General features: G+C 44.1%; 1 protein-coding gene across 1 annotated transcript; it reads left to right on the top strand.

Moving 5' to 3' along the window:
- Positions 1-915: 915 nt before the first annotated feature.
- Positions 916-25,336, top strand: LOC311107384 (macrophage colony-stimulating factor 1 receptor 1-like). Its single transcript, XM_084149877.1, has 21 exons — positions 916-1,026; positions 10,706-10,993; positions 11,097-11,384; positions 11,586-11,722; positions 11,838-12,003; positions 12,239-12,434; positions 16,576-16,691; positions 16,891-17,002; positions 17,153-17,352; positions 17,619-17,710; positions 17,930-18,056; positions 18,970-19,074; positions 20,662-20,772; positions 20,960-21,122; positions 21,289-21,368; positions 21,491-21,600; positions 21,789-21,911; positions 22,009-22,120; positions 22,236-22,335; positions 23,520-23,634; positions 23,834-25,336. The coding sequence occupies exons 1-21, from the start codon at positions 975-977 to the stop codon at positions 23,996-23,998; spliced, it is 2,958 nt and encodes a 985-aa protein (XP_084006003.1). The 5' UTR covers positions 916-974; the 3' UTR covers positions 23,999-25,336.
- Positions 25,337-25,571: the final 235 nt, after the last annotated feature.

The raw sequence follows: 25,571 nt of genomic DNA, 5'->3' as shown, positions 1-25,571 counted from the left end.
TAGATCATTTCATTGTGTCTCTTCTTTTATATCAGCAATAAATGTGTTCTGTATTTTGTATTAGTTCTATGACTTGCAGCATTCTACTATTTTCCCATAACGGAAAATAATTCATTATGTTCTTTAGCTCTCTAATTTTCAACACCAACATCTGTTTTCTGGCTTTATTCAATCAATGTAGAAGAGATCATAAATGTCCCCACATGAATTGACCATAAGAGAGATATCCGATGAGATTCCCAAAATAGAATCAGCAAAACCAAATGAACTTTCCCAAGCCCAGCTAGACTTAGTTCAATCAAAGCTCTCTTTTCGGCCCTCAGGCAGGCTGGGGATGGGGCTAGGCATGCTGGGGCTGGGGCTGGAGCTGGGGATAGGCAGCAGAGCAGCAGTGTGACCCATCATCACCGCAGATTAGTCTCAGCACCATGGCATTAGGACTGGGAGGGCCGGCCTGTTTTCTAACCAAACTGAGACGCGTGGTCATTAGAGGGGAGCATGACACCACTGTCTGTCTGTTTATGCCTCTCTCTCTTTTACTGGCTGCTGGTCAGACTAAGGGAGACAGAGACAGAAGAGAGACAGGGTTCAAGGGACTTTACTCGCTCCTGGATGGTGAATCCACAGAGCTCTGTGGGGTCAGAGGCATACCACTGAGCTTAAGACATCTACAGGTTCAGTAGAGTTAATTGTTTCCAGTCTTAGCCATGTTACACAGTAACTATCATTAATAGCATGTGAATAACATTTGAAAAGGCTTTCAGTAAGGTCTGGCCTATATTGCCTTGATTTCAAAATGATAAATCCTGAAAGTTTTGATTTCCCAATCTTCTTTAGAAAAGAAGAAGTGTTTGACAGTGAGTGAGTGACAGCAGAGATCCAATCGAATGATTCCTCATTTTTCTCCTTGACCACAGACACAATAACAACACTCCAAGACATACAGACAGACACAGACCTGGAGCAGATCCAGGATGGAGCTATACCTGGCCTTTATGCTGGGGATCCTGCCCACTGCAGCTCAAGGTACGACTCAACCCTTGTTTTCAACTGTACTGCATCATGTTGGGATTCAGGTTTAGGTGTCCATGTGTTGATTTGGTTGTGTTGTTGACATTGTATTCACTGCAGCTCTTGTGTCCTCCATACTTTTACGTATATATTACCCGACTAAAATACAATTTATATGCAGTGGTGGAAAAGGTACCCAATTGTCATACTTTAGTAAAAGTAAAGATACCTTAATAGAAAATGACTCAAGTAAAAGTTAAAGTCACCCAGTAAAATACTACTTGAGTAAAAGTCAAAAAGTATTTCGTTTTAAATATACTTAAGTAGCAAAAGTAAATGTAATTGCTAAAATATACTTAAGTATCAAAAGTAAAAGTAAAAGCAAACATTATTTCACATTCCTTATATTAAGCAAACCAGACGGCACGATTTTCTTGTTTTATTCTTTTACGGATGTTCTCTTGATAAGTGTGTGAATTAGATAATTTTTCAGTCATGCTAATCATTCGAAATGTAACTAGTACTTTTGGGTGTTAGGGAAAATGTATGGAGTAAAAAGTACATTCTTGTCTTTAGGAATATAGTGGAGTAAACGTAAAAGTTGTTCAAAATATCAATAGTAAAGTAAAGTACAGATATCCCAAAAAACGACTTAAGCAGTACTTTAAAGTATTTTTATATGTCACATCACATTGCTAAGACAATATATTAAATAAGCATCTGTTGCTGTCCTAATTACGGCTGAAATGATTTGTCTGCTTTTTGGTTAATTCTTAGACCTAATTTCAAGTGGGGTCATTTGTTGCTTTGTTGATTTATATGTTTGAAAGTATAATATGTATGTAAAACTATAATATTTCATGAATAGTTCCATTAGATGTTATGACTGACTTCTTGAATATGGAAAATCATATGTAGGACCCAGTGGCGGTTGGTGCCGTTTAAGATGAGGGAGGGCGCACATTTGTTTTATGAGCATGGCCTTATTTCTATTACAGCATATTGGATGACTGTCATTCATATTCCATTCACCCAGCTCAGCTACTACATGATACTCAAATTTTCCTATACCCATCACCTACTTTATGACTTAAAGTTTACAATGTACACTACCGGTCAGAAGTTTTAGAACAACTACTCATTCAAGGGTTTTTCTTTATTTTTTACTATTTTCTACATTGTAGAAACTATGAAATAACACAAATGGAATCATGTAGTAAACAAAAAAGTGTTAAACAAATCAAAAGTTAGTTTATATTTGAGATTCTTCAAATAGCCACCCTTTGCCTTGATGACAGCTTTGCACACTCTTGGCATTCTCTCAACCAGCTTCACCTGGAATGCTTCAACAGTCTTGAAGGAGTTCCCACATATGCTGAGCACTTGTTGGCTGCTTTTCCTTCACTCTGCTGTCCGACTCATCCCAAACCATCTCAATTTGGTAAAATAGCCCTTACACAGCCTGGAGGTGTGTTGGGTCATTGTCCTGTTGAAGAACAAATGATAGTCCCACTAAGCCCAGACCAGATGGGATGGTGTATCACTGCAGAATGCTATGGTAGCCATGCTAGTTAAGTGTGACTTGAATTCTAAATAAATCACAGACAGTGTCACCAGCAAAGCACCCCCACACCATAACACCTCCTCCTCCGTGCTTTATGGTGGGAAATACACATGCAGAGATCATCCGTTCACCCACACTGCGTCTCACAAAGACAAGTTGGAACCAAAAATCTCAAATTTGGACTCCAGACAAAGAACAAATTTCCACCGGTCTAATGTTCATTGCTCGTGTTTCTTGGCCCAATCAAGTCGATTCTTTTGACTGGTAGTGTAGATGCACAGGTTGAGAGAATTTTTAGCAATCAAAGTGACAGACAGTGACACATTCAATCCCGCCTTGCACACTCTTGCCTGCATCTAGCTGTTCTAGGGTGTAATCATTAGTCCAACAGTTACCAAACAAGAGTTTCTATTGGACAAATTCAGGTATGTTCATCACCATTTCGTTCCGTTTGCTTCCTTTTAAGAAACATTTTTCAACAGAATCGGCGGAATGAATACACGGCTGATCACACGCAAACACAGTTCACTTTCATAGCAGCCACATGATCACTTTGCTCGTTGTAATTCCTTCTCACACCTAGGTGCTCTCCTCCTCTCACCTTTTCCCTTCGCTTGTGGACTTCAGTGCACAACACATCAGCTGTCTGTGACCAGGCAAAAAAAACGTTCCAAGCCAAACCTTCATATCATAATCGCTACACACAGCCTACATCGTTGTTCCATATTATCTAACATCATAGTCAACATAGCTAATATAATTAATGCATTAGTAAACCCACTACAATCATACAGCACAGTGTACAGTCAGCAGAGCAAGCACTTTAGCAGTTACACTGGTGGGCCCCAGTGGCAATAAAGTAATACCTTACATTGACTTGGAAGATTTACAGTGTTGGATAGCCATAGCCAACTAGCTAACATAGCATCCCTCTCTGATTGAGCCGGATGTTAGAGTCAGTGTCGGTTTTAGCATGTAAATCTTGGTGGGCAAACTCCCCCCCAAAAATGGAGATGCATGCCAGCAAAGCCACTACACAACACTAAACAATACATTAATTGCACTATAACGGTGACAAACAGTGCCTACAAACTGTTAGAACCTATATAAAGTTGTCCCAACAGCAGAGCTTTCTTTTCAGCACCATGGAGTGAATCCTTACCACCGCTAAACCTGGCTATTAGCGGAGCCTTGTCTGGCAGCGAAACAGTTCATTCAGCCTCATTTACTGCCTTTAAAAAAAAACATAGCTGATATGGCTGACTTGCTTAAACAAATGTGGTTTTTGCTGACAGTTGAGATGTAGAAACTATGGCATAAGGGAACGATGAGCGAATAAGAGGCAATCCGTAATTTCGATTAAGACATTAATGAGTGAGCTAGGACGGACGTAGTCAATACAACTTTTTGTTGAGCACTTTTGAAATGTACAGTGACAGAATTCAGAACATGGGCCATTCTTATTCTCCCTGTACACCAAGTCAGAACCATAGGATAAATAAATGGGGCATCTAAGCAGACAATGAAAGCTCTTACAATATTCGATGACTACATTTCCCTAAAACAGGCTACAGGCTACATGTGCACCACCAAGTCAGAACAGTAGGCTAAGTTATGAGAGGGAAAGGGACCAAATTATTAGGGTGAGGCACATGGGCTACTAACAGCTTACTACACAACATACACTTAGTATTACTTTCTTAGCTACAGCATACATATCTCCCTGGCATATTACATCATTTATGCAGCAGCATACAATACATTTTTGGACTCACATTGTTGTGCTGTGCTCACTTGAACAGGAAGGTGGCGGGGCAGTCATTCTTGTCTGCAAATTTTGTCATCAAACTTTGTCATCAAAATCAGGCATTCTCTGGATTTATAGTGCTTTCAAGACAACTGGGAACTCAGGAAAAAAAAACAAGGTTGAATCATGACATCAGTGATCTTCAGGTCGGAGCTCTAGAAAGAGGCCCGAGTTCCTGACTTGGAATTCCAATTTGGATAACTGTTCAAAGCTTATTTTCCCAGTCGGAGCTCATTATTTTCAGAGTTCCCAGTTGTTTTGAACTCACTGAAGTCTGAGATTTCCCAGTTCCGAGTTTCCAGTTGTTTTGAACGCGGCAGAAGTCATGCTGGATTGACAGCATGGCCAATGTATTCAACCTTTTCTGGCCGATAGCATGTGAATGTTTACCCTTTTAAGCTTGGAAAAGAGACCCTTAAACCCAGACTTGGACCACACACCCACTCCACTGAATAGCAGGCTAGTGATTACTTTGCAATGCTTGCAGTTAGCCACTGAATCCTTCCAAACCACTCATTGTTGAATTTTGTTGTGTAATTCAATGGTGTAAAGTACTTAAGTAAAACTACTTTAAAGTACTACTTAAGTCGTTTTTGGGGGTATCTGTACTTTACTTTTCTATTTATATTTTGGACAACTTTTGCTTTTACTTCACTACATTCCTAAAGAAATAATGTACTTTTTACTCCATACATTTTCCCTGACACCCAAAGTACTAGCTACATTTTGAATGCTTAGCAGGACAGGAAAATGGTCCAATTCACACACTTATCAAGAGAACATCCCTTGTCATCCCTACTGCCTCTGATCTGGCGGACTCACTAAACACAAATGCTTAGTTTGTAAATGATGTCTGAGTGTTGGAGTATGCTCCTGGCTATCCGTAAATGTAAAAAACAAGAAAATGGTGCCATCTGATATGCTTAATATAAGGAATTTGATATGATTTATACTTTTACTATTGATACTTAAGCATATGTAAAACCAAATACTTTTAGACTTTTACTCAAGTAGAATTTTACTGGGTGACTTTCACTTTTACTTAATTCATTTTCTATTAAGGTATCTTTACTTTTATTCAAATATGACAATTGGGTACTTTTTCCACCACTGGTGTAATGTTTATGTCCAATGGCCAATGAGCACCGATTTTGAAAGTATGATGTTAACATGATCAGTCCAATCAAAGCTACGGTAGATATAACGTGATTTGATGTCATTTTATCTGAGGCCAATGACCTTTGAGCTTTGAGTCTTCTCGGATGATGGCATCACCCAAGGGGCTTGAATTTTCGAGTTCTCTCCATAGATTTTACGGTGACGGAGTGTCCCCATGAGTGACAGAACACTGAGCCAGTCATGGCTCATCTAAAGAACATTACCAACCCCTCCGCTCCATATTTTCTGCTGGCTGCACCACCACCACAGAAAGCACTGAGCTAGGCTGAAACACGTGCATTTTTTTTACATTATATGCAAACTGATATGTGACACGTATTAATGCCAAAATAACATGCCGGCGGGGCTAAACAGATGGGGCTATTGTCTTTCTCTTTCTTTGAGTGAACTACCAATCACATTTTATGCTAGCTAGCTGTAGTTTATGCTTTCAGTATTAGATTAATTCTCTGATTCTTTGATTGGGTGGACAAAATGTCAGTTCATACTGTAAGAGCTCTGATAGGTTGGATGACGTCCTCCAGAAGTTGTCATAATTACTGTGTAAGTCTATGGAAGGGGTTGAGAACCATGAGCCTCCTAGGTTTTGTATTGAAGTCAATGAACCCAGAGGAGGACGGAAACTAGTTTTCCTCCGGCTACACCATGGTGCTACCCTACAGAGCGCTGTTGAGGCCACTGTAGACATTCATTGCAAAACAGTGTGTTTTAATCAATTATTTGGTGACTAGAATATATTTAGTATAGTTTTATCTAAAAATGATAGCTTTTATGATGTTTCACTCTTTTAATTTTTATGAAATTCACTGAGGAGATCATCCTCCCCTTTCTCCTCCGAGGAGCCTCCACTGGTAGGACCGTACTGTCCTGTACATCTGCTGCTGTTGTTGTTCCATTGCTCGACAGCCATTTGATAGGCAGCTAGTATACTTGGAGTCCATTGGAAGGTGGTGTGTAATGTTATCAGGAAGTCTAGACCCAATCAATACTGAATAGCCCAAAACCATGAGCAGTCCCTCCCTTTGACCCTCTGAGGTTGAGCTGTGGACTGTGGTAAATAAGAAAATCTGCTGAACAGCAAAACTCAGTTCTACTTTGAGATAAAACAAAACAAGACATACTTTATGTGTAAGAATGAATTGAGACAACACTTACTGTGATTTTCAGATGTTGTTTTCTGATCCATGCTTTACCAGATACAGGAGAGTGGATGCTGAAATAAATGCACCATAAGAGAGCCCAAATGAACTTTTTACCAAATAAGATGTTAGAGAGTTAAGGGTCGCTTTTTTGCATATCCTCCCACTGAGAATGGGGTCACAGCCAGGGATCAGCCATTATTGACGGCGACCCTGGAGCAAACAGGTTTTTCACCTAGTCGACTCAGGGATTCAAACTACTGTAGCAACCTTTCGACCCAATGCACTTAACCACTTTGCTACCTGCCACCCTGTGCATGATCAGGAAACTCTGATTCCTAAACATGGTTATATCAACTGGTTTTAATTCAGTCAACTCTGTCAAGACAAGATTTAAACCTCAAATCACTATTTCTTTCTGAAAGTCGTCTTAAGATTAAAAGTCATCTTGGACACCACAAATTTAGGAAACAAATTGCAGAATTGGCCAGCCTGGCTCTAAAGGAGAGGTCCTATTCTCTCTCTCACTTCTGCTTTTCTTCTCTGTATCGATGTCACGATACCGAGGACGGGAGTGAATGGAGACACATTTATTAGTCCCTCAGGGACCCCCAGACATTTCACAATTTAGTTGTAGCCCTGAACTATCTCAGCTGATTCACCCAGTCAAGGGTCGCGTTTCCCTGCTCAGATGTTGCATGCATCAACTAATGGTTGCGTGTCACGTCATCGACAGTACCGTCGGGCAGCAAATTGCTATAGTATATGATGTGGTTAGCTGATACATAAAATACATGTGCAGTCGTGTAAGATAAGAAAAACATGTTATTTGAAGCCGTAGCCTACTGTAGATTTATGTTGAAGTTCTTCAACCTCCCTTGGCCCCAGTGATTTGCTGGAGTGTCTCAAAGAAGGCATTGTTTGTCCCTGTATCACAGCATCACCAGCAGTTAGCTTCGTCACACGCTAAGCGAGGACATATCCATGTTTTTACCACCCCATACAGCTCCATCTGTCTCACTCTGTCCCTTCCGTTTTCGGAAGAAAATAAGGAATTCTTTGTTTGATTTTGTCTTGTGTTTGAGGGTGTAAAAGGGCCAGGGCATTACCATAGTCTAGGACGGTGGTTCTCAAACCTCTCCTCAGGGACCCCCAGCCGTTCCATGTATTTGATATTTATTTTTATTTAACCTTTATTTAACTGTATTTAACATGTATTTGATATATTCCAGAGCTGGCACACCTGATTCAACTCGTCAACTAATCATCAAGCCCTTCGGCGCGTTCCTCTGCCCAGGCGTTTCTGACGGATGCCAGATCTTACACGCCTGCATATGTATTTTATGTATCAGCTAACCACATCATATATTATAGCAATTTGGTGCCCGACGGTACTGTCGATGACGTGACACGCAACCATTAGTTGATGCATGCAACATCTGAGCAGGGGGACGCGACCCTTGACTAGGTGAATCAGCTGAGATAGTTCAGGGCTACAACTAAATTGTGAAATGCCTGGGGGTCCCTGACTAGTAAATGTGTCTCCATTCACTCCCGTCCTCGGTATCGTGACATCAATACAGAGAAGAAAAGCAGAAGTGAGAGAGAGAATAGGACCTCTCCTTTAGTGCCAGGCTGGCCAGTTCTGCAATTTGTTTCCTGAATTTGTGGTGTCCAAGATGACTTTTAATCTTAAAACGACTTTCAGAAAGAAATAGTGATTTGAGGTTTAAATCTTGTCTTGACAGAGTTGACTGAATTAAAACCAGTTGATATAACCATGTTTAGGAATCAGAGTTTCCTGGTCATGCACAAGGTGGCAGGTAGCAAAGCGGTTAAGAGCATTGGGCCGAAAGGTTGCTACAGTAGTTCGAATCCCTGAGTCGACTAGGTGAAAAACCTGTTTGCTCCAGGGTCGCCGTCAATAATGGCTGATCCCTGGCTGTGACCCCATTCTCAGTAGGAGGATATGCAAGAAACACATTTACATTTTATACCTGACACTTGTACAGTGGCTTGCAAAAGTATTCACCCCCATTGGAATTTTTCCTATTTTGTTGCCTTACAACCTGGAATTAAAATGGATTTTTTGGGGGGTTTGTATCATTTGATTTGCACAACATGCCTACCACTTTGAAGATGCACAACATGCCTACCACTTTGAAGATGCAAACAATTTTTTCTTGTGAAACAAACAAGAATAAGAAAACTCCCCCCCCCCCCCCCCCATAGTCAATACTTTGTAGAGGCACCTTTTGCAGCAATTACAGCTGCAAGTCTCTTGGGGTATGTCTCTATAAGCTTGGCACATCTAGCCACTGGGATTTTTTCCCATTCTTCAAGGCAAAACTGCTCCAGCTCCTTCAAGTTGGATGGGTTCCGCTGGTGTACAACAATCTTTAAGTCATACCACAGATTCTCAATTGGATTGAGGTCTGGGCTTTGACTAGGCCATTCCAAGATATTTAAATGTTTCCCCTTAAACCACTCGAGTGTTGCTTTAGCAGTATGCTTAGGGTCATTGTCCTGCTGGAAGGTGAACCTCTGTCCCAGTCTCAAATCTCTGACTGAAACATGTTTCCCTCAAGAATTTCCCTGTATTTAGCGCCATCCATCATTCCTTCAATTCTGACCAGTTTCCCAGTCCCTGTCGATGAAAAATATCCCCACAGCATGATGCTGCCACCACCATGCTTCACTGTGGGGATGGTGTTCTCGGGGTGATGAGAGGTGTTGGGTTTGCGCCAGACATAATGTTTTCCTTGATGGCCAAAAAGCTCAATTTTAGTCTCATCTGACCAGAGTACCTTCTTCCATATGTTTGGGGAGTCTCCCACATGCCTTTTGGCGAACACCAAACGTGTTTGCTTATTTTTTTCTTTAAGCAATGGCTTTTTTCTGGCCACTCTTCCGTAAAGACCAGCTCTGTGGAGTGTAGGGCTTAAAGTGGTCCTATGGACAGATACTCCAATCTCCGCTGTGGAGCATTGTAGCTCCTTCAGGGTTATCTTTGGTCTCTTTGTTGCCTCTCTGAGTAATGCCCTCCTTGCCTGGTCCGTGAGTTTTGGTGGGCGGCCCTCTCTTGGCAGGTTTGTTGTGGTGCCATATTCTTTCAATTTTTAATAATGGATTTAATGATGCTCCGTGGGATGTTAAAAGTTTCAGATATTTTTTTATAATCCAACCCTGATCTGTACTTCTCCACAACTTTGTCCCAGACCCGTTTGGAGAGCACCTTGGTCTTCATGGTGCCGCTTGCTTGATGGTGCCCCTTGCTTAGTGGTGTTGCAGACTCTGGGGCCTTTCAGAACAGGTGTATATATACTGAGATCATGTGACAGATCATGTGACACTTAGATTGCACACAGGTGGACTTTATTTAACTAATTATGTGGCTTCTGAATTTAATTGGTTGCACCAGATCTTATATAGGGGCTTCATAGCAAAGGGGGTGAATACATATGCACGCACCACTTTTCCGTTATTAATTTTTTAGAATTTTTTGAAACAAGTTATTTGTTTCATTTCACTTCACCAAGTTGGACTATGTTGTGTATGTCCATTACATGAAATCCAAATAAAAATGCTACAAAATAGGAAAAACGGCAAGGGGGATGAATACTTTTGCAAGGCACTGTACATGTGTGAAACAGGACAAATATAAGCACCCCTTATTTGAACTTTGAAGAACTCCATCCTAACCATTATGGTGCTTTCAAGAAAACTGGGAACTCTGAAAAAAATTAGGTCAAATCACGTCAGTGATGTTCTCGTAATTCCGAGTTGGATGTCTGTTCAAAACAAATTCTAAGCTTTTTCTGAGTTCCTAGTGGTCTTGAACGCACTGAAGTCAGAGATTTCCAACTTCCGAGTTCCGAGTTCCCAGTTGTTTTGAACGCGGCATGAGATCTGTATGAAAAGTATGTCCATGCATTGCTATGAAATGACAATACATACAGCCCTATATGTAGATGTATGATCTCATCTCTATGTTAACCTCAGCAGAATGGCGGCGTCCTGTGATCAAGTTAAACTCAGAGGTCGTGGTTGGGCCTGACGTAGTACTGAACCCTGGCACCCCATTGGTCCTGAAGTGTGAGGGGGATGGGCCAGTCAACTGGCTGACCCGGTTATCCAAACACAAGAGCTTAATCTCCAAGGGCAACGGGAGAGTCAGAACCTTCAGGGTGGACCGTCCCTCTGCAGAACACACCGGGACATATAAGTGTGAATATACTAGTGTGAACGTCAAGGGTCGGGACTTGTTCTCTACTGTGCACGTCTATGTGAAAGGTAAGCTCAGAAGAGGAGTGAGTTGCTGTTTGTTTACCATACCTGTAGAGAGAGTGTTTTGGCCAGTATCCCTCATTCTAACACATCCCCCCTTCTCCACCAGACCCAGACAGCCTGTTTTGGACCAGCAGCACATCCCTGCATGTGGTGAGGAAGGAGGGGGAGGACCACCTTCTCCCCTGCATGCTGACCGACCCAGAGGCCACAGACTTGGGGCTCCGCATGGACAACTGTACCTCTGTGCCCCCAGGGATGAACTACATAGCAGACCCCCGCAGAGGCATCCTCATCCGCAACCTCCACCCCAGCTACAATGCTGACTACGTCTGCAGCGCCAAGCTCCACGGGGTGGAGAGGACATCCAAGGCTTTCAACCTCAACATCATCCAAAGTGAGTAGGTTGAGTGTTGTGGCGGGATACTTTACTTAAAGGGGCCTGAGTCAAGGCACAAGCTTGATCAGTCCCATGTACCATACTGTATCGTACAATTGCTATATTTTCAAATTCAAGAACAAGTATTCGAATTGGCAAAGGAGCTTGTGCATATTGCTTTATTATACATGCTGTGTTCCTGGTTCCCTCTGTGTCCAGGGCTGCGTTTCCCACCTTATGTATTCCTGGAGATGGACGAGTATGTTCGTATCGTGGGTGAGAAGCTGAGCATCCACTGCACCACACACAACCCCAACTTCAACTTTAATGTCACGTGGAATTACAGCTCCAAAAAGGCAAGCACTTTCAGAGTTTCTGGAACGAAAATTTGTTCCACTGTTGGCCAAATTAAAATGCATGATAATAGGTCTTGACAACGACATTATGTTATTTTTCTGTCTCTTCTTACAGAGATTTACCATAGAGCAGAATGTCCAATCAGTGGACACTAACCGTCTGGACATTGAAAGCATCCTGACCATCCCTGCAGTGGACCAGTCAGACACAGGCAACATTACCTGCATCGGCACCAACGAGGCTGGAGTGAACAAATCTACCACCTCTCTGCTGGTTGTAGGTAAGTTACTGGATAACTCTAATATAATTCAGGCACACATGGGGATACTAGAACATATTCCAGTCACAGAACTGGATGGTTAGAATCAGGGCACACTGTAGGAAAACGTTTTGCAACAGAAGCTTTTTTGGGGGGACAAGTTCAGGAAGTCCCTCTCCGTTTCAATGCCTGATGTAAGCACCCCTGTCTGATCTTGAAGATAACCCCTCCCATGTCTCTCCGTGTCTCTGTCCAGAGGAGCCCTACATCCGTCTTTCTCCCCAGCCGTCCTCCAAGCTGGCTCACCAGGGCCTGTCCATTGAGGTGAACGAGGGGGAGGACCGGAAGCTCAGTGTCCTGATCGAGGCGTACCCCCAGATCATAGGCAAGCACTGGGAGACCCCTACAGCCTCCTCCACGCAGGAACAAACCTTTACACGCTATAACAATAGGTGGGTGGAACTCATACAACAACAAGATGAAGGTAACTGACTGAGAGAGGAGTGATCCTCCTCTAGCTGTATTGGGAAGGCATTTGGGGCTTTGGGACTAAAGGACAGCAACAGAAAACTGTATTTTAAAATGTTCACGGATCAAAGGCTCACTTGATCATAATTATAATTCGGAAAGTATTCAGACCCCTTACTTTTTCCACATTTTGTTACATTACAGCCTTATTCTAAAATAGTTTTTTTTTCCTTCTCAGTCCACACACAATACCCCATAATGACAAAGCAAAAACAGGTTTTTAGAAATGTTTGCAAAAAAAATTAAAAATATGAAATATGACATTTACATAAGTATTCAGACCCTTTACTCAGTACTTTGTTGAAGCACCTTTGGCAGCGATTACAGCCTCGAGTCTTCTTGGGTATGACGCTACAAGCTTGGCACACCTGTATTTGGGGAGTTTAGCCCATTCTTCTCTGCAGATCCTCTCAAACTCTGTCATGTTGGATGGGGAGCGTCGCTGCACTGCTATTTTCAGTACCCTCCAGAGATGTTCGATCGGGTTCAAGTCCTGGAGCAGGTTTTCATCAAGAATCTCTCTGTACTTGGCTCCGTTCATCTTTCCCTCAATCCAGACTAGTCTTCCAGTCCCTGCCGCTGAAAAACATCCCAACAGTATGATGCTGCCACCACCATGCTATACAGTAGGGATGGTGCCAGGTTTCCTCCAAACGTGATGCTTGGCATTAAGGCCAAAGAGTTCAATCTTGGTTTCATCTGACCAGAGAGTCTTGTACTCCAAGCGGGCTGTCATGTGCCTTTTACTGAGGAGTGGTTTCCGTCTGGCCACTCTACCATAAAGGCCTGATTGGTGGAGTGCTGCAGAGATGGTTGTCCTTCTGGAAGGTTCTCCCATCTCCACAGAGGAACTCTGAAGCTCTGTCAGAGCGACCATTGGGTTCTTGGTCACCTCCCTGACCAAGGCCCTTCTCCCCCGAGTCTTGGTGGTCTTGGTGGTTCCAAACTTCTTCCATTTAAGAATGATGGAAGCTACTGTGTTCTTGGGGACCTTCAATTCTGCAAAAAAAAATGTGGTACCCTTCCCCAGATCTGTGCCTCGACACAATCCTGTCTCGGCGCTCTACGGACAATGCATTCAACCTCATGGCTTGGTTTTTGATCTGACATGCACAGTCAACTGTGGGACCTTATATAGACACGTGTTTGCCTTTCCAAATTATGTCCAATCAATTTAATTTACCACAGGTGGACTCCAATCAAGTTGTAGAAACATCTCAAGGATGATCAATGGAAACAGGATGCACCTGAGCTCAATTTCAAGTCTCATAGCAAAGGGTCTGAATACTTATATAAACAAGGTATTTCTGTTTTTAATATTTTATAAATTTGCACACACAAAAAAAACTGTTTTCCGCTTTGTCATTATGGGGTATTGTGTGTAAATTGATGAGGAACTGTCACGATCGTTAGACGGAGTAGACCAAGGCGCAGCGTGATGAGCGAACATACTTTATTATCTTTAGTGATAACAAGAACAAAACAACAAATGATAACGACACGTGAAGTCCTACGGTTAAACAACCAACACGGAACAAACCAAAAGGAACAAGATCCCACAAACACTGTGGGAAAACTGGCTGCTAAAGTATGGTTCTCAATCAGAGACAACAAGCAACAGCTGATACACGTTGCCTCTGATTGAGAACCACACTGGCCAACATAGAAATATAACATACTAGAACAGAAACACATGAAAACTCACACCCTGGCTCAACATACTAGAGTCCCCAGAGCCAGGGCGTGACAGTACCCCCCCCCCCCTCCCCCCCAAAGGCGCGGACTCCGACCGCGCCAACCAAACACCACAGGGGAGGGACCGGGTGGGCACTCCGCCTTGGCGGCGGATCCGGCTCCGGGCATGATCCCCACTCCCCCTCTAACCCCCCAAAGTACCCCTGGTCCGGTCTGGCCCTGCTGGCCGGAGCTGGACTGAACACTGGTGGAGCGGATTGCTCTAGCTCCGGCGTGGAGCAGCTGACCGGTACCGGACCAGGCACCGGTGGAACAGGCACGGGCTGTGCCGGACTGACGACGCACACCACTGGCTTGGTGTGGGGAGCAGGAACAGGCCGAGCCGGGCTGGCGACGTGCACCATAGGCTTGGTGCGGGGAGCAGGAGCGGGCCGGACTGGGCTGGCGACGCGCACCATAGGCTTGGTGCGGGGAGCAGGAACAGGCCGGGCCGGGCTGGCGACGCGCACCATAGGCTCGGTGCGGAGAGCAGGAACAGGCCGGGCCGGGCTGGCGACGCGCACCATAGGCTTGGTGCGGGGAGCAGGAACGGGCCGGACCGGGCTGGCGACGCGCACCATAGGCTTGGTGCGGGGAGCAGGAACAGGCCGGGCCGGGCTGGCGACGCGCACCATAGGCTCGGTGCGGAGAGCAGGAACAGGCCGGGCCGGGCTGGCGACGCGCACCATAAGCTTGGTGCGGGGAGCAGGAACGGGCCGAACCGGGCTGGCGACGCGCACCATAGGCTTGGTGCGGGGAGCAGGAACAGGCCGGGCCGGGCTGGCGACGCGCACCATAGGCTCGGTGCGGGGAGCAGGAACAGGCCGGGCCGGGCTGACGACACGCACCACAGGCTCGATGCGAGGAACAGGAACAGGCCGGACCGTACTGGGGACACACACCACTGGCCCTACGCAGGGATCAGGAACGGGCCGGACCGGACTGGTAACACACCCCAGTACCTCTCGCCGTGCGTCTACACTCTCCCTCTCCTCTGTGACCAGTGGCCCCCTTAACCTGGCGGCCTCCTCTACAAACCCGCTGGACCGCTCCATCGCGGCCTCCTGCTGCCCCGTCGTCCACGGCGTGAGCCCCCCCCTAAAAAATGTCTGGGTGTCTCTCCTCCCCGTGGACCAAGCCTCCCTATCTCTCGCCAGACTCTTCCTCCACTGCTCCAAAGTCCAACCACTCTGCTCTTCATTTGGCTTGACCCAGTCGAGACTCTTCCTCCACTGCTCCCAAGTCCACCCTCTCTGCTCTTCACTAGGCTTGACCCAGTCGAAGTTGCCACGGAGATCCGCTAGCGATTCCCCTGGCGATGGCTCCTGGACACGCTGCTTGGTCCTGGTATGGTGGGATCTTCTGTCACGATCGTTAGACGGAGTAGACCAAGGCGCAGCGTGATGAGCGAACATACTTTATTATCTTTAGTGATAACAAGAACAAAACAACAAATGATAACGACACGTGAAGTCCTACGGTTAAACAACCAACACGGAACAAACCAAAAGGAACAAGATCCCACAAACACTGTGGGAAAACTGGCTACTAAAGTATGGTTCTCAATCAGAGACAACAAGCAACAGCTGATACACGTTGCCTCTGATTGAGAACCACACTGGCCAACATAGAAATATAACATACTAGAACAGAAACACATGAAAACTCACACCCTGGCTCAACATACTAGAGTCCCCAGAGCCAGGGCGTGACAGGAACATCTTTCTTTAATACATTTTTGAATAAGGCTGTAACGTAACAAAATGTGGAAAAAGTCAAGGGGTCTGACTACTTTCCGAATGCACTGTAATTCAGAATGGGGAAGCTGCAGAAGATTTGAAATTAGCTGATGTTTCAGTTTATTTGTTTATCTGGCACAAACTCAGAGGTCACCGCCACCGGTCCGAAGAGTTCTGTGCTATGAAACTAGAGTTAAGGGAAGGAAGGAGCTAATGTTTTACCTCCGCGATGACACATAGCAATAACTGTCTAAGGAGAACTAGCATGTATTAGTCATCAAACCACAGCACGTCATCTGCATTCATTCCTCTTTTGTCCCAGTTAATGATATCCAGTGATTCTACAATACACTCTTAGAAAAAAGGGTTCCAAAAGGGTTATTCAGCTGTCCCCATAGGAGAACCCTTTTTGGTTCCAGATAGATCTCTCTGTGGAACTCAAAATGATTCTACATGGAACAAAAACAGTTCTACCTGGAACCAAAAATTGTTCTTCATAGGGTTCTCTTATGGGGACAGCCGAATAACCCTTTTAAGTTCTAGATAGCACCTTTTTTTCTAAGAGTGTAGATCTGGTCTGTTTTTCACTCAGGTATTCCGCTACCCTGCTGCTCAAGAGGATGATTACACAGGAGCAGGGCCAGTACACTTTCTATGCCAGGAGTTCCATGGCCAACGCATCCATTACATTCCAAATCCAAATGTATCGTAAGTAAAGTACGAGTAGTCTGTATAAGTACAGACATACTAATACAGATACACAGTGTCAGTTCATACAACAACCATACACTGAGGAATAAATTCATTTTTAAGCACAGCATCTATTGAACATATTTGTCTCTATTTTGAGTGTGTGAGTATTGTTTGACCATGCCACTGACTACCTCTGCTCTCTCTTGATTGGCAGAGAGGCCGGTTGCCGTGGTGAGATGGGAGAACATCACCACCCTCACGTGCACGTCGTTTGGTTACCCTGCTCCCACAATCCTCTGGTACCAGTGCTCTGGAATCCGAACCACGTAGGTGTTAGAGAGGGCACAGTGGTATGATATTGCCATCGTAAAAGATAGACTTAATAAATATAGTATGTTTTTTTTTTTTATCATGACGTATTAGATATCATAACTAAATGGGGAACCCTATCCTATCTGTATCTTCCTATGGAACAGGTGCAATGAGAATGCAACAGGTCTCCAGATGCCTGCTCCTCTCTTGGCCCAAACGGTCGAGGTCCAGAGGGAGGAGTACGGAGCGGTCGAGGTCCAGAGCGTCCTGACAGTGGGACCATCCAGTCGTAGGATGACCGTGGAGTGTGTCGCCTTCAACCTGGTTGGCGTCGGTAAAGACACCTTTGCCATGGAAGCTTCCGGTAAGACCAGAGCACGGTTATCCATGGTTATCCTCAAGCTTACTGTCTTATCTAGTTCATACTCCTTTTTCCTGTGTCATCATTGTTAAGTAAATGAACTGTACATGTCTGTCTGTACATCTGTTTATTCAGATTCACAATAGCCATTACTTTAGCTACAGCTATTCTTCCTTGGTTCCACATAAACCCATAACAAAGCCATCACACACAGAAGGTTCTGAGTGTGTCATCACCAGCCCCCCTGACTCTGCTCTCTGATTGGATAGATAAAATGTTCCCCTCCACCCTATCGGGAGCAGCTGGTGTTCTGGCCTTCCTCCTCCTGCTACTCATGGTCCTGCTCTACAAGTACAAGCAGGTAGGGCACACAACACCCTCTGCAATATAGAAAATATACTAATAGACCAGTATGTGATCTCATCTAAAATAAAACTAGGTAACAAACTGATATATTCATGAATAGAGTATTCACAAATATTTCTAGTTTGAAATCATTGTTACCTTTAGTCAAAGAAACCATGGAGAACCCTTAGTTATTCAAAATAGTTGACTAATGAACATTTCCTTCCCTCTACAGAAACCGAGATATGAGATCCGGTGGAAGATCATCCAGGCCAATGAAGGAAACAACTACACCTTTATCGACCCAACTCAGATGCCGTACAATGAGAAGTGGGAGTTTCCCAGGGACAAGCTCAAGCTAGGTTTGTGCAGTGCAGTGGTTTGGTTCTTGAAAGTTTCAGGAAAAATGTAATTTGGCCTTACTACTATTAGCCCATACAAAGACATTGAATAGAGTCACTACATGGAACAACAGATAGTCCCCCAAAAAATTAAAAGGAAGTTTGTTCTGAAGTGTCTGTCTATTTAAGAAAGATTTGTATTTGCCCCCTTATTTTTGACACTAAACTATCTCCATATACTGTTTAGACTACTTCCATTCATTTTTTTAACTGGTACTAGGGGACCTTCAGAGGAGTCTTGTGAGGCAAAACAGCGGACATGTACGTGTTTGTGAGAGACTCACCTTTCCACAGAGGGGTCATATTAGTGTGTAACCCAAACTGTTCGGACACTACAGACAGAAGTTGGCTGGGGGTCGTAGAGCAAAACTATGACTCCCACAAGGGGGTTAAAGTTCATTTCCAGAAATTCTGCACATTTTGCCATGTGGCGTAGAGAAAATGTTGCCGTTTTAAAGCAAGTTTGCTGCAATTCTACACATTTTGCCATGGGGCAGAGAGAAAAATGTGTAGTTTTAGAGCTAATTTCCTGCAATTCTACCCATAAGGTGGAGGCAAATGTTAGCAGTTTTTATTATGATAACTCATGATCAATGAGCCCCATCCCGTCGGTAATTCGACCATGCTTACTACAAGTTTAGATAGCTGGCCGCTAGACTAACTTACAAAGCTAAAAAAAAAAATGCTGACATGGGCTAATCGAGTGACTGCTGATGCACAACCAAATTTCGACATTGCACCTTGTGTATTCTATTATTCTAACGGTGTGAAATTGGTCCGCGGGTGGGCCGCCAGTTGCCCATCTCTGGCTTTGATAGTCCATACTGTATGGTGAATGAGTGAAAAAGTGATGTGTTGGCTGTGTGACCTGCAGGGAAGATCCTAGGAGCCGGGGCCTTTGGGAAGGTGGTGGAGGCCACAGCCTATGGTCTGGGGGAGGACGACAACGCGATGCGAGTGGCTGTAAAGATGCTCAAAGGTCAGAATCCATTGAATTGAACAAGCTTTTTTAGTTCAGGAGTAGAATTGAACAAAGTCTGAGAAACTGTCTGTGATCATAGTGTTACAGAAGTATCATATTTACACTTACATTTTTACATTTACGTCATTTAACAGACGCTCTTATCCAGAGCGACTTACAAATAGGTGCTTTCACCTTATAGCCAGTGGGATAACCACTTTACAATGTTTATTTGTTTTTAATTAAATTAAATTTTTATTATTATTTTTTTTATTTTTTGGGGGGGGGGGGGGGGGGGGGGGGGGTTGGAGTAAAGGGGGGGGGGGGGGGTAGAAGGATTACTTTATCCTATCCCAGGAATTCCTTAAAGAGGTGGGGTTTCAAATGTCTCCGGAAGGTGGTGAGTGACTCCGCTGTCCTGGCGTCGTGAGGGAGCTTGTTCTACCATTGGGGTGCCAGAGCAGCGAACAGTTTTGACTGGGCTGAGCGGGAACTATGCTTCCGCAGAGGTAGGGGAGCCAGCAGGCCAGAGGTGGATGAACGCAGTGCCCTCGTTTGGGTGTAGGGACTGATCAGAGCCTGAAGGTACGGAGGTGCCGTTCCCCTCACAGCTCCGTAGGCAAGCACCATGGTCTTGTAGCAGATGCGAGCTTCAACTGGAAGCCAGTGGAGTGTGCGGAGGAGCGGGGTGACGTGAGAGAACTTGGGAAGGTTGAACACCAGACGGGCTGCGGCATTCTGGATGAGTTGTAGGGGTTTAATGGCACAGGCAGGGAGCCCAGCCAACAGTGAGTTGCAGTAATCCAGACGGGAGATGACAAGTGCCTGGATTAGGACCTGTGCCGCTTCCTGTGTAAGGCAGGGTCGTAATCTCAGAATGCTGTAGAGCATGAACCTACATGATCGGGTCACCGCCTTGATGTTAGCGGAGAACGACAGGGTGTTGTCCAGGGTCACGCCAAGGCTCTTCGCACTCTGGGAGGAGGACACAACGGAGTTGTCAACCGTGATGGCGAGATCATGGAACGGGCAGTCCTTCCCCGGGAGGAAGAGCAGCTCCGTCTTGCCGAGGTTCAGCTTGAGGTGGTGATCCGTCATCCATACTGATATGTCTGCCAGACATGCAGAGATGCGATTCGCCACCTGGTTATCAGAAGGGGGAAAGGAGAAGATTAGTTGTGTGTCGTCAGCGTAGCAATGATAGGAGAGGCCATGTGAGGATATGACAGTGCCAAGTGACTTGGTGTATAGCGAGAATAGGAGAGGGCCTAGAACTGAGCCCTGGGGGACACCAGTGGTGAGAGCACGTGGTGCGGAGACAGCTTCTCGCCACGCCACTTGGTAGGAGCGACCTGTCAGGTAGGACGCAATCCAAGAGTGAGCCGCGCCGGAGATGCCCAGCTCGGAGAGGGTGGAGAGGAGGATCTGATGGTTCACAGTATCAAAGGCAGCAGACAGGTCTAGAAGGACAAGAGCAGAGGAGAGAGAGTTAGCTTTAGCAGTGCGGAGAGCCTCCGTGACACAGAGAAGGGCAGTCTCAGTTGAATGACCAGTCTTGAAACCTGGGTTGGGTTTCTTTCTCTCTCTATCTATCTCTTTCTGCAGCCAGGGCCCACTCAGATGAGAGAGAGGCTTTGATGTCAGAACTGAAGATCCTGAGTCACCTGGGACAGCACAAGAACATTGTCAACCTCCTGGGAGCCTGCACTCAGGCGGGTGAGACTGAACAGTATAAAACACAGCTTCCTATCTGAAGATGTGCAGAGACATTCAGAGAATTACAGTATCTGTATTTTTTTTTATGTATTTGAGTCAAATTTGGCCCAAATATTTCAATTCAAACCTATGTGGAAGTTTGAAAGTTTTCTCCATTTATTGAAAATGTCAATTTTTCTTCTCTCAGGACCTGTACTGGTGATCACTGAGTACTGTAGTTATGGCGACCTTCTGAACTTCCTGCGACACAAGCAGGAGACCTTCCTGAACTTTGTCATGAACATACCAGAGGTACCAGAAGAGACCAGTGACTACAAGAACCTCTGTGAGGGGAAACAGTTCATCAGAAAGTATGGATATTGTTGGCATGCACCAAGCTCATGAAAAAGCATGCACTCACCTTTATTCAGCTTACACAGCAGCAGCCTTGTGAAGTAACCACTTTGTGTGATTTCCCTCCTCCCGACCCTCACCCTCCTCTCCTCCCCTGATCCCTTCCTCCGCTCCCTCTACCAGTGATAGTGGGATAGCCAGTGTGTGTTCTGACAGCTACCTGGAGATGAGGCCTGGTCCCCAGCCTGTCAACTCCTCTCTGGGTAATTTATCTGTCTTACTCCCTTCTCTTTTATCTAGAACCAGTCATTGCATTGGTTCACCAGTTTATTGTTGTTTGTCTCAGACATTTCTATGAACATAAAATTATATTCTATTCTATCAGACTCTGTGTGTGAGGAGGGTGGGCCGGACTCGTTGCCGTTGGACATGGATGACCTGCTGAGGTTCTCCTACCAGGTGGCTCAGGGCCTGGACTTCCTGGCAGCCAAGAACGTGAGTTTCAAAATAAAGGTTGCGAAACAAGGCTTGTATAACTACTAATATTTCAGTTTGAGATTATGTTTGGTGAAAATTCAGCATACTATATATGTTTAAATATAATCTGATAGAGATTAGAGATGCTCTTTGTGATGTTGTAGTAAGCTACTGTAACTGATTCTCTCTCTGTCTCTTTGTCTCAGTGTATTCACCGGGACGTTGCAGCCCGGAACGTTCTCCTGACAGACCGCCGTGTGGCTAAGATCTGTGACTTCGGCCTGGCACGTGACATCATGAATGACTCCAACTATGTGGTGAAGGGCAATGTGAGCAAACAACAACAACCTCAATAACTTGTTCCATGTCAATAAAAAACCATTAATGTGTATTTGATATGCGTTTCCTCACACCATGTGTCTATAGGCGCGTCTGCCAGTGAAGTGGATGGCTCCAGAGAGTATCTTTGACTGTCTCTACACTGTCCAGAGTGACGTCTGGTCCTATGGGATCCTGCTATGGGAGATCTTCTCTCTAGGTGAGCTGGCATAAATATGAATCTCTCAACATAATATATTTTGATATCTCTGGTGAAATCATTCATTCGTTCTTGTTTAGTTGTTTAATTCATGTGTTTTGTTTAATTTCTTTAGGAAAGAGCCCCTACCCCAGTATCCTGGTGGACACTAAATTCTACAACATGATAAAGTGTGGTTATCAGATGTCTCGACCAGACTTCGCACCTCCAGAGATGTAAGTTACAGATTCAGGGCTTTTAGGTTTAAATAACCTTGTCCCCCTTCTGGCTGAAGCCTTTAGCTTCATTGGGATACAGATTCATGTATATTACAATATCCTTTTAGAATATTCTGTAAGACTGAACAAAGACCCCCTATCTTCCAGTCATACCCCCTTTTCAGCATTTGTAATCAAATTCAATTTATTGTGCCTTAAAAGCATTAGGCATCGCTGATTCCAGATTACTTTGCTGGAGTTCTGAGCCCTACATTGAAAAAGCTCTCCACCACAAGCAAACACCCCACAGAAACGAGGAATAAAGAGTGTATTTTTCAATATCTCCAAGGCTCCATACATCTGTGTGTGTCGATTCGCTGTGGTTGTCACACTACCCAGAATAACTGTATTGTGGGTCCGGAGACAGAGGGTACTGAGACTGAGTCAGGACATAGTCATCTGGGCCCCTTTGTGTGGGGGTGAGTCAGTCCTTGGTCAGGCATGGTTCTGCGTGTTAGCCACATGATCAGCAGGCTGGAGCCCGGAACTGAGCCATTTCACAGCCCAGGCAGGGAGAAGACTGGAGGGACTGTAGTGGCGTTTATGAGGTGTGCCTCTCTGTGCGTCACAATCAACCATGCTTATCATTCTCGGATCTAGTTACATACAACCCCAAAGATTGGCCAAAAAGGGGTCTAAGTAGCACAAGGCAGAAGTATGGCAACTGAAAAGTATCCTGTCATTTGATATGGACATGGCGGGGTTCGAAAGACCATAGAGCTCTATATTGAGACAATCTTCTCCATGATGCTTGAGGGCCTTGCAGAACGATGATGAATGCTACAAAATTTTGTATTTTTGATACTGTATCGTAACCAATATGATATTTAAAAAAAAAATCAAATTATATTTGTCACATGCGCTGAATACAACAGATGTAGACTTTACCGTGACATGCTTTCTTACAAGCCCTTCCTAACGATGCAGAGTAAAACAATTATAACACATATAAAATACACAAAAATGAAGCTACTGTATATACAGGGAGTAGCAGTACCAGATCAATGTGCAGGGGTACGGGGTACAGTATTTGAGGTAGATATTTACATAAAGGCAGGGTAAAGTGACTAGGCATCAGGATAGATAATCATAAGAGTAAGAATAAAGAAGAATAAAGTAAGAATGTATTTCTGTCCCACTAGGTATACGATCATGAAAATGTGCTGGAATCTGGAGCCAACAGAGCGACCGACCTTCAGCAAGATCAACCAGCTGATTGAGAGACTACTGGGTGAGCAGCCAGAACGTCCAGATCAGGTAACACAGACAGGGGGATGGATGTTTACCATGGTGGATAAGCTGTATATCTCTTATCAGAATAAAACTGCATCTACCCTATGGACAACATAAAACATATTTAATTGTCAGACTGGATTGACCAGACTAAAGCATTATCTGTAGATAGCAATACTGTAACTCAACCTGCTATTTTCAGTGTTCTGCTCTCCTGTCCCAGCAGCACCAGAACGTCCAGCTGCAGCAGGACATGATGGTTGAGGAGTTGGAGCCGTGTGATGATGATGATGAGCCTAAGTGTTGTGATGGCTCCTGTGACCAGTTGTGTGAGCACGAAGAGGAGGGGCAACCGCTGATGAAGACCAATAACTATCAGTTCTGCTGAAAAGCATAATTCTATTTCTATGTCTGACATCATCAAACTATCCACATTCTGATATGGAATTCGTCCACATTCTATCGTCTCCTGCTCACTGTAGAATCATTCTGGGAGCAGGAGAAGATATTTTTATGCCCAGTTTTACACTGTAGACAGGCAGCTGAGAGAGTCATGTCATGTGACTTGTTATATCCCATGACAAGTTTTGGAAAAACAAAAGGAGAGAATTCATCTAATCACAGATAGTGCCTTAGTTGTGTAGTTAATATATATAATGCCATATTTTACATAAATTACTCTTCTTTGTTGTATGCTTTGGAGATTATCTTTTAAATCTATGCACTAAAGATGCATCTACCCTGCCTGACCAGATTGTGTTGCTCACAGTTTTTTGTAGGCTATTTGTCCTCTTTATGTACATTATATTCTTATTTAGCCACTATGGATAGGGTTGATTTCTTATTTGTGGGAACTGGGAACGAATGCTGCTGTGGTGTTTCAATTTACATTTGTCAGCGGGTTCACTTTCACATTGTAGGATGACCTTATCTCAACATGCTACGCAGCAGCAAGACAGTAGCAAACAATGCAATAGTATAATTTCTGCTACAGTATATTTGAACATATTCTATATTTGTATGATGGCTTAGTTTGATGCTGGACGTAATAACATGAGATAAAATCTAACTGGGGACCACATTCCATGTATTGTCCTTCAGCTTAAACATGCTGCATGAATCATTGAAATGGATTGTGTGACGCTATTTACATCAATGAAAGCAGGTGTATTGTTTTTTTTATCTCTAGCGATAGTAGTTTCGTATGACAGTCACAATATCTTCAGAGTTACTCTCTCGTGGACACAATCACGCAGCTGACTAAATGATGCAAGATTTTAGTTGTGGGTTAACCAATATTACTTCAGACTCAGCCAGTCGATGGCAACGTGATTGTCATATGCTACAGTACAGAATGAAAGGCAGATAAAACTGTATAGGGAAATCCGTGGATCCAAGTATAGACAACACAAAGGCTTTTGTTTTTGATTGACTCAATCGATTGTTTATTTCTATAACACTCAATATTTTGATGTTCATTAATTGATCAGTTCATAATTTCTGGGGGTAAATTATGCTACAAAAATGTTGATTCATTGTATTGAATGTAGAATTCAGCTAATACTGCCTACTGTAATTATGATGATTGCAGATACAAGCTCTACGTCAGAGTGAAAAGCTATATGTCAGAATTGTTGTAAGACATTTACTTGGATTGTCAGCAGCTATTCTGAATACTGAGTAGAAAGGAGATAAAAGTATGAGCTTTTTATTAAAGGGAAATTTCAAAAATATTGAACTGCATATTCATCATCTCCAGCACCACCCCAACAACAACATATGTGAAAATGGCACGTTTCTATGTTTTTTTGTAAAAAAGATAGAAGATAAGTGTTTCCAATGACATCATTGGTGTGCATAATGTGATTTTAAGCATGTATGAGTAGGCATTGTCTACTAATTGCTTGATGATGTCATTGGAAACACAAGCTGCCATTACACGATGCAAATTGCACGCAATT

This window comes from Coregonus lavaretus (assembly GCF_964263955.1).
Source record: "Coregonus lavaretus genome assembly, chromosome: 32".
In the NCBI taxonomy this organism is placed as follows: Eukaryota; Metazoa; Chordata; class Actinopteri; order Salmoniformes; family Salmonidae; genus Coregonus; species Coregonus lavaretus.
Note: the sequence above shows the minus strand (reverse complement) of the source record. Positions and strands in the feature narration are given on the sequence as shown.

Excerpts from the sequence above, each read along its gene's own strand:
- LOC311107384 (XM_084149877.1), top strand. The coding sequence starts at position 975 with ATGGAGCTATACCTGGCCTTTATGCTGGGGATCCTGCCCACTGCAGCT. Across the intron at positions 12,004-12,238 it reads CACCTCTCTGCTGGTTGTAG|AGGAGCCCTACATCCGTCTT; the intron begins GTAAGTTACTGG and ends GTCTCTGTCCAG. Across the intron at positions 23,635-23,833 it reads AGCCAGAACGTCCAGATCAG|CAGCACCAGAACGTCCAGCT; the intron begins GTAACACAGACA and ends CTCCTGTCCCAG.